The 10,000-nt window shown below is 46.8% G+C and overlaps 1 protein-coding gene across 1 annotated transcript in view; it reads right to left on the reverse strand.

Annotated features, from left to right (window-relative positions):
* The window catches only part of LOC311316718 (thyrotropin-releasing hormone-degrading ectoenzyme-like), a gene marked incomplete at both ends in the record, with an annotated part of 51,859 nt that overhangs the window by 23,386 nt on the left and 18,473 nt on the right, over nt 1-10,000 (reverse strand). The window contains one exon of the mRNA XM_084447649.1: nt 388-774. Coding sequence (XP_084303775.1) covers nt 388-774 — 387 coding nt within the window. The remainder of the gene's footprint in view (nt 1-387; nt 775-10,000) is intronic.

The raw sequence follows: 10,000 nt of genomic DNA on the forward strand, positions 1-10,000 counted from the left end.
AGATGAGAGGTGGTCCTGACCAATCAAGAGGTTCTGATTGGCTGGAGATGAGAGATGGTCCTGACCAATCAAGAGGTTCTGATTGGCTGGGCCCGATCCCAGAGCATCATACTGTATGCTGAGCTCCCACACACAACTGACACACGATGGACACACGACTGACCCACCTGACACAGAACTGACACAGAACTGACACAGGGTGTGGAGGAGAGGGTGGTGCTGCTCTGCCCCACCAGGGTCTGGAGGAGAGGGTGGTTGGCATCGTCTAGGCTCCTCCCCAGGCTCCTCCCCTTTCTCCACCATCTTGTCCATCCTGCTGGTGTCCCTCTCTGTCGCTCTGCCTCCCAGCAGACGGCAGAATGAAAGATGACGCTCGCCACCACCGACTGGTAGAACATGCTCAGCATCTCCCCGCAGACGTGGAAGGACTTGAGTCTCCTCAGGAAGAAGAGCCTGCTCTTGCCCTTCTCTGGCCCTGCTCTGGTCCTTCTCTGGTCCTTCTCTGGCCCTTCTCTGGCCCTTCTCTGGCCCTGCTCTGGCCCTGCTCTGGCCCTGCTCTGGTCCTGCTCTGGCCCTTCTCTGGCCCTGCTCTGGTCCTTCTCTGGCCCTGCTCTGGCCCTGCTCTGGCCCTTCTCTGGTCCTTCTCTGGCCCTTCTCTGGCCCTGCTCTGGCCCTAATCTGGCCCTGCTCAGCCCTTCTCTGGCCCTTCTCTGGCCCTTCTCTGGCCCTTCTCTGGCCCTGCTGTGGCCCTTCTCTGGCCCTGCTCTGGCCCTTCTAGTAGAGCGCGTCTGTGGAAGGACCTGAGCCTTCGATTCGGTTAGTGTTACTAAGACCTGTTTGTTTTTTTAGCTGTAACCAATTACATGACTGCCAAGTTATGCAACACTTCAATACTAGGGCTGGGTATCGATATTTCCAAAAATGAATGAATGAATGAACGATTGAATGAATTAATGAACTATTCATTCCTTCATTTATTCATTCATTCATTAAATAAAAGATAGATTTTGGGATTCATAAATCGATTCTGAATCATTTGATTGTCATGCAACTGACACACAACGGACACTGAAGACTTCCATCACTCTCTCTTGTTGAGTTGATCCCAGAGGACCTGAGAGTAACAGACTGTTCAGGCGTGATTACACACCTGTGTTCGGCCGGTGGGTTGATCCGTATCAACGTGTCAGAGCACCGCTAGTCTGCTTCTGTACCGCCTGTCCACGCAAGATCAAAATACCAGAGGTGGAGTCACACACACACACACACACACACACACACACACACAACACACACACTCCAACAAACACAAACGCACACAAAGGCCAAGCTCTATGGGGTGTGAAAAGTGCCCTTTGGTTGCTTGTTCAAGCTTACTTACAACGTGTATGTATGTGTGTGTGTATGTGTGTATGTATATACATACACACACACATACAGACATACACACACGTTCGTGTGAACAAGCAGAGCTCACTGCAAAACATGCGCACATGCGCGGTAGTTCGCTCGCGCTTTAAATGAATGGGGGAGCTCACGTGACCGAATGACTGTTTGCGTTGTGAGTTGTGAGCTCAGTGGCGCGTGTATGTGTGTGTGTATGTGTGTGTGTGTGTATGTATGAGATCGAACATAGCCTACATACATACACACACACATACAGACACACATAAACGTTCGTTCCAACCAGCGCAGCTGTATGTGAAACCGCTTGCGCATACCATCGCGGTAGCCACCGCACTTCCGCGTGACGTCACCGAATGCTCTGCCGCTGTTTAGAGAAGAGCGTGTATGTGTGTGTGTATGTATGTGTGTGTGTGTGTGTGTGTGTGTGTCTGTGTGTCTGTTTCGACTCGCTTAATGAAGGACTTCGATACATCGCTTCAGAGAATGAAGACGACTATGGTAAATATAGCACTAAAAATATTAATATCTGCGTGGTTAGATGACAAGACCATGCTTTGTGGGTAGATCGTATGCCAAATCAATTTGTTTTTTTGTTTAGATGGGGGAGAGCCGGGTCAAAAGTCGCGCAGGACAAAAGTCGCGTTCCCATTTTCTCCAGAATGACTGGACCTGCAAATATGTGGTTATACTTGCCTGCACATATTACCGTGTAGGAGCTCCCTTCAAATTTTGGGCGCGATCGCAGCATATTTGACAGAGATATCGATGGAAAACCACTTTTGCCCCATATAAGTAAAATCATGGTCTCATAAGCATTTTTCGATTGTAAAATTGTGTTAAATTGTTTTAGTTTGCAAACATATATGCAATTTTCTTAGCATATCTACTGGCTACATGATAACATAGCTTTCAAGTTTCGTGCGAGCAAGTCGTGCCTGCAAGCCAGGGAGAAATGACAGGAGACCGTGGCGGAAGTCGCATCCCGTAAGCAGGGGTGGCCAACCCGCGGCTCCACGCCCGTCAATGTGCGGCTCCTCCATTCATTGATTAAAAAAAAGTTGTCTTGCGGCTCTTTCATCCTTTCATTAAAAAATAAATTCATTCATTCCATAAGAACGTTTCTCTCTCTCTCTCTCTCTCTAGTTTCGCTGTGCATTTCTTCCTGCCCATTTTAGTTTATTGCAGATTTGTCATAAAATCATGATTGTTTCGCTAGGTCGCGAGGAAGTCGCGTGAGAACCACTTCAAACCAATCATTTAGGTAGCAAATCACCTTGGTAACAAAATAGTTGTAAACAAAATAATTTGCTCTGCGTGGGGACAAACACAAAACGAATGTATTATTAGACATATCATAATAATATATAGCCTTCAACGACCTCCTGAGCTGCCTGCCTGATGGTCTCAGGGCTGAAGAGACCGCGCATCGTTTTCCTCACCCTAACTCTTGGCATGCTGTCAATGAAAGAAAATACATTGTAGGCCTAAATAAACATGGTTTTAGGCTATTGTGTTTATGTAGGCCTAGGTTAAGCTATTTGTGTTCATAAGGTAACGTCATCGTAAACGAAAGTAGCCTATATAATCCAATTGACTGGAACCAGGGGGTTTGACAAAAGTTAAGAGGCAAAATAATTTGTCTTGACTGCATTTAAGATGTATCTGTAAGGGGGCTGGTTGGCTAGCTGACCCAAACGCACGGACACAGACGGACAGTTCCAAGCCCAGAGGGCGGTTTAATACAAAGCGGAGGTACAGAGGGCAAGGCAAAGGGTAGTCAAGTTCAGGCAGGTGTCAATCTATCAACAAACAATGTCCAGAAAACGTAATCCAAGCCGTGGTCGAGGTCCGGGGAGAATGGGTCGGGGAAGCCGTGTGTCAGTCCAGGAAAAGAGCAGCAAACAAACCGGAATCACAACGAATCTTAGAGAAGAACGTTGGGAAGACCGGGTTCTTATAGGGGAGGTGATTAGATGAGTAGTGGCAGCAGGTGAGCCGCGCCCTCGGAGCTGGTTAGCGGAACCGTGTTCAGGTGTGCGGGGTGATCACGTCGAAGGGCGCGCAGAGCGCGCGCTGAAGTGGAAGGCCGTGGCGCGCGCGCTGCGGGAACGGTGGTGGGAGCTAGAGAGCGCACAGGCGGAGGCGGAGCCGTAACAGTATCTTTCACATTAAAACTGCATACAAAGCTGACCAATAGCATTAGAAAGATCTCTTCGAGAGCTTTAATTTCACCTGTTCATTCTGCCCAAATGTCACTCGCGCACCCCCTGGTTCTAAGCCATCAGAATGCGACTTCTGTCACTCTACGGCAGGGGTTCCCAAACTTTTCAGCCCGCGACCCACAAAATAACGGTGCCAGAGACTCGCGACCCCCACTGTCCCCGGAGGTGGTTAAATGTCCGCGCGCACACGCACTAATAGGCCTACGCTATTCAAACACGGGCATAAACGGCACAAAACACAAAATAACATAACAGCCTAACAACTATAATATTAATTTATATAGTAATTACATTTAGTAAGCTTACCTAATGCGATGGATGGGCACTATGCTATACTCTTCCTTTAGTTTGTTGTCAAGTTTTGTGAAAATGTCCTGGCCTGTGCACGTCCCATCCAGCGCAGTGCACATTAGCATGTCCTCCTCGAGTTTTCCATCAAAACTGTATCTGACGAATACAAGCAGCTGGGCATCGTTTGCTATATCTGTGGTTTCATCTAACTGCAAAGCATATCTCCCTGCTTTCTTTACTCTGTCAATCAGTTGAGCCTTTATGTCCTGGGCTAGGTCGGTGATGCGCCGGGCAATGGTATTGTCAGACAGCGGCACTGATTCAATCTCACGGGCCAGTTTATCCCCATGCATATTCCGACTTATAGCTATAGCAGCGGGTTTGATTAAGGTTTCCCCGATTGTGTGTGGCTTTTTTGCCTGTGCAATTAAGTACGCCACCTCATATGATGCCTTTTGCGCTTTGGTGGGGATTGTTGCTTGTTCCGTTAGCACTTTCTCAAGTGTCGAAGCATTTTTACGGGCTTTAGGCTTTCATTTGCAAGCACCTCCGTGCACACGACACACTGGGGATGTACTTTGTTGATAACGATGCATACGAATCCATAACGGATATATTCCTCTCTTTTAATCGTTTTTAAACGAATGTACAAATGAATAAACGAATATCAGAATGTATTTCACACATTCTGATAATTGGCACCAAAAAAACACACTTTCTGGAAATTATCTCGCGACCCCCGGGAGTCATCTCGCGACCCCCACTTTGGGAACCACTGCTCCACGGGATGCGACATTTGTCCCGCCACGGTCTCCTGTCATTTATCCCTGGCTTGCAGGCACGACTTGCTCGCACGAAACTTGAAAGCTATGTTATCATGTAGCCAGTAGATATGCTAAGAAAATTGCATATGTTTGCAAACTAAAACAAGTGAACACAATTTTACAATCGAAAAATGCTTATGAGACCATGATTTTACTTATATGGGGCAAAAGTGGTTTTCCATCGATATCTCTGTCAAATATGCTGCGATCGCGCCCAAAATTTGAAGGGAGCTCCTACACGGTAATATGTGCAGGCAAGTATAACCACATATTTGCAGGTCCAGTCATTCTGGAGAAAATGGGAACGCGACTTTTGTCCTGCGCGACTTTTGACCCGGCTCTCCCCCATCTAAACAAAAAAACAAATTGATTTGGCATACGATCTACCCACAAAGCATGGTCTTGTCATCTAACCACGCAGATATTAATATTTTTAGTGCTATATTTACCATAGTCGTCTTCATTCTCTGAAGCGATGTATCGAAGTCCTTCATTAAGCGAGTCGAAACAGACACACAGACACACACACACACACACACATACATACACACATACACGCTCTTCTCTAAACAGCGGCAGAGCATTCGGTGACGTCACGCGGTATGGGGTGTGAAAAGTGCCCTTTGGTTGCGTGTTCAAGCTTACTTACAACGTGTATGTATGTGTGTGTGTATGTGTGTATGTATATACATACACACACACATACAGACATACACACACGTTCGTGTGAACAAGCAGAGCTCACTGCAAAACATGCGCACATGCGCGGTAGTTCGCTCGCGCTTTAAATGAATGGGGGAGCTCACGTGACCGAATGACTGTTTGCGTTGTGAGTTGTGAGCTCAGTGGCGCGTGTATGTGTGTGTGTGTGTGTGTATGTATGAGATCGAACATAGCCTACATACATACACACACACACACACACACACATACACGTTCGTTCCAACCAGCGCAGCTGTATGTGAAACTGCTTGCGCATACAAGCGCGGCAGCCACCGCACTTCCGCGTGACGTCACCGAATGCTCTGCCGCTGTTTAGAGAACAGCGTGTATGTGTGTATGTATGTGTGTGTGTGTGTGTGTGTGTGTGTGTATGTATGTCTGTGTGTGTGTGTGTGTGTCTGTTTCGACTCGCTTAATGAAGGACTTCGATACATCGCTTCAGAGAATGAAGACGACTATGGTAAATATAGCACTAAAAATATTAATATCTGCGTGGTTAGATGACAAGACCATGCTTTGTGGGTAGATCGTATGCCAAATCAATTTGTTTTTTTGTTTAGATGGGGGAGAGCCGGGTCAAAAGTCGCGCAGGACAAAAGTCGCGTTCTCATTTTCTCCAGAATGACTGGACCTGCAAATATGTGGTTATACTTGCCTGCACATATTACCGTGTAGGAGCTCCCTTCAAATTTTGGGCGCGATCGCAGCATATTTGACAGAGATATCGATGGAAAACCACTTTTGCCCCATAAAATCATGGTCTCATAAGCATTTTTTGATTTTAAATTTGTGTACACTTGTTTTAGTTTGCAAACATATGCAATTTTCTTAGCATATCTACTGGCTACATGATAACATAGCTTTCAAGTTTCGTTCGAGCAAGTCGTGCCTGCAAGCCAGGGAGAAATGACAGGAGACCGTGGCGGGACAAATGTCGCATCCCGTAGAGGGACAGAAGTCGCATTCTGATGGCTTAGAACCAGAGGGGTGCGCGAGTGACATTTGGGCAGAATGAACAGGTGAAATTAAAGCTCTCGAAGAGATCTTTCTAATGCTATTGGTCAGCTTTGTATGCAGTTTTAATGTGAAAGATACTGTTACGGCTCCGCCTCCGCCTGGGCGCTCTCCAGCTCCCACCACCGTTCCCGCAGCGCGCGCGCCACGGCCTTCCACTTCAGCGCGCGCTCTGCGCGCCCTTCGACGTGATCACCCCGCACACCTGAACACGGTTCCGCTAACGAGCTCCGAGGGCGCGGCTCACCTGCTGCCACTAATCATCCAATCACCTCCCCTATAAGAACCCGGTCTTCCCAACGTTCTTCCCTAAGATTCGTTATGATTCCGGTTTGTTTGCTGCTCTTTTCCTGGACTGACACACGGCTTCCCCGACCCATTCTCCCCGGACCTCGACCACGGATTGGATTACGTTTTCTGGACATTGTTTGTTGATAGATTGACCCCTACCTGAACTTGACTACCCTTTGCCTTGCCCTCTGTACCTCCGCTTTGTATTAAACCGCCCTCTGGGCTTGGAACTGTCCGTCTGTGTCCGTGCGTTTGGGTCAGCTAGCCAACCAGCCCCCTTACAGATACATCTTAAATGCAGTCAAGACAAATTATTTTGCCTCTTAACTTTTGTCAAACCCCCTGGTTCCAGTCAATTGGATTATATAGGCTACTTTCGTTTACAATGACGTAACCTTATGAACACATAGCTTAACCTATAGGCCTACATAAACACAATAGCCTAAAACCATGTTTATTTAGGCCTACAATGTATTTTCTTTCATTGACAGCATGCCAAGAGTTAGGGTGAGGAAAACGACGCGCGGTCTCTTTAGCCCTGAGACCATCAGGCAGACAGCTCAGGAGGTCGTTGAAGGCTATATATTATTATGATATGTCTAATAATACATTCGTTTTGTGTTTGTCCCCACGCAGAGCAAATTATTTTGTTTACAACTATTTTGTTACCAAGGTGATTTGCTACCTAAATGATTGGTTTGAAGTGGTTCTCACGCGACTTCCTCGCGACCTAGCGAAACAATCATGATTTTATGACAAATCTGCAATAAACTAAAATGGGCAGGAAGAAATGCACAGCGAAACTAGAGAGAGAGAGAGAGAGAAACGTTATTATGGAATGAATGTATTTATTTTTTAATGAAAGGATGAAAGAGCCGCAAGCCAACTTTTTTTTTATCAATGAATGGAGGAGCCGCACATTGACGGGCGTGGAGCCGCGGGTTGGCCACCCCTGCTCTACGGGATGCGACTTCCGCCACGGTCTCCTGTCATTTCTCCCTGGCTTGCAGGCACGACTTGCTCGCACGAAACATGAAAGCTATGTTATCATGTAGCCAGTAGATATGCTAAGAAAATTGCATATGTTTGCAAACTAAAACAAGTGAACACAATTTTACAATCAAAAAATGCTTATGAGACCATGATTTTATGGGGCAAAAGTGGTTTTCCATCGATATCTCTGTCAAATATGCTGCGATCGCGCCCAAAATTTGAAGGGAGCTCCTACACGGTAATATGTGCAGGCAAGTATAACCACATATTTGCAGGTCCAGTCATTCTGGAGAAAATGGGAACGCGACTTTTGTCCTGCGCGACTTTTGACCCGGCTCTCCCCCATCTAAACAAAAAAACAAATTGATTTGGCATACGATCTACCCACAAAGCATGGTCTTGTCATCTAACCACGCAGATATTAATATTTTTAGTGCTATATTTACCATAGTCGTCTTCATTCTCTGAAGCGATGTATCGAAGTCCTTCATTAAGCGAGTCGAAACAGACACACACACACACACACAGACATACATACACACACACACACACACACACACACACACACACACACACACACACACACACACACACACATACATACACACATACACGCTGTTCTCTAAACAGCGGCAGAGCATTCGGTGACGTCACGCGGAAGTGCGGTGGCTGCCGCGCTTGTATGCGCAAGCAGTTTCACATACAGCTGCGCTGGTTGGAACGAACGTGTATGTGTGTGTGTGTGTGTGTGTGTGTATGTATGTAGGCTATGTTCGATCTCATACATACACACACACACACACACATACACACATACACGCGCCACTGAGCTCACAACTCACAACGCAAACAGTCATTCGGTCACGTGAGCTCCCCCATTCATTTAAAGCGCGAGCGAACTACCGCGCATGTGCGCATGTTTTGCAGTGAGCTCTGCTTGTTCACACGAACGTGTGTGTATGTCTGTATGTGTGTGTGTATGTATATACATACACACATACACACACACATACATACACGTTGTAAGTAAGCTTGAACACGCAACCAAAGGGCACTTTTCACACCCCATAACGCGGAAGTGCGGTGGCTACCGCGATGGTATGCGCAAGCGGTTTCACATACAGCTGCGCTGGTTGGAACGAACGTTTATGTGTGTCTGTATGTGTGTGTGTATGTATGTAGGCTATGTTCGATCTCATACATACACACACACACACATACACACACACATACACGCGCCACTGAGCTCACAACTCACAACGCAAACAGTCATTCGGTCACGTGAGCTCCCCCATTCATTTAAAGCGCGAGCGAACTACCGCGCATGTGCGCATGTTTTGCAGTGAGCTCTGCTTGTTCACACGAACGTGTGTGTATGTCTGTATGTGTGTGTGTATGTATATACATACACACATACACACACACATACATACACGTTGTAAGTAAGCTTGAACAAGCAACCAAAGGGCACTTTTCACACGTGAAAAGTGCCCTTTGGTTGCTTGTTCAAGCTTACTTACAACGTGTATGTATGTGTGTGTGTATGTGTGTATGTATATACATACACACACACATACAGACATACACACACGTTCGTGTGAACAAGCAGAGCTCACTGCAAAACATGCGCACATGCGCGGTAGTTCGCTCGCGCTTTAAATGAATGGGGGAGCTCACGTGACCGAATGACTGTTTGCGTTGTGAGTTGTGAGCTCAGTGGCGCGTGTATGTGTGTGTGTATGTGTGTGTGTGTGTATGTATGAGATCGAACATAGCCTACATACATACACACACACATACAGACACACATAAACGTTCGTTCCAACCAGCGCAGCTGTATGTGAAACCGCTTGCGCATACCATCGCGGTAGCCACCGCACTTCCGCGTTATGGGGTGTGAAAAGTGCCCTTTGGTTGCGTGTTCAAGCTTACTTACAACGTGTATGTATGTGTGTGTGTATGTGTGTATGTATATACATACACACACACATACAGACATACACACACGTTCGTGTGAACAAGCAGAGCTCACTGCAAAACATGCGCACATGCGCGGTAGTTCGCTCGCGCTTTAAATGAATGGGGGAGCTCACGTGACCGAATGACTGTTTGCGTTGTGAGTTGTGAGCTCAGTGGCGCGTGTATGTGTGTATGTGTGTGTGTGTGTGTGTATGTATGAGATCGAACATAGCCTACATACATACACACACACACACACACACACACATACACGTT

This window comes from Borostomias antarcticus (genome assembly GCF_949987555.1).
Source record: "Borostomias antarcticus genome assembly, chromosome: 13".
NCBI lineage: Eukaryota > Metazoa > Chordata > Actinopteri > Stomiiformes > Stomiidae > Borostomias > Borostomias antarcticus.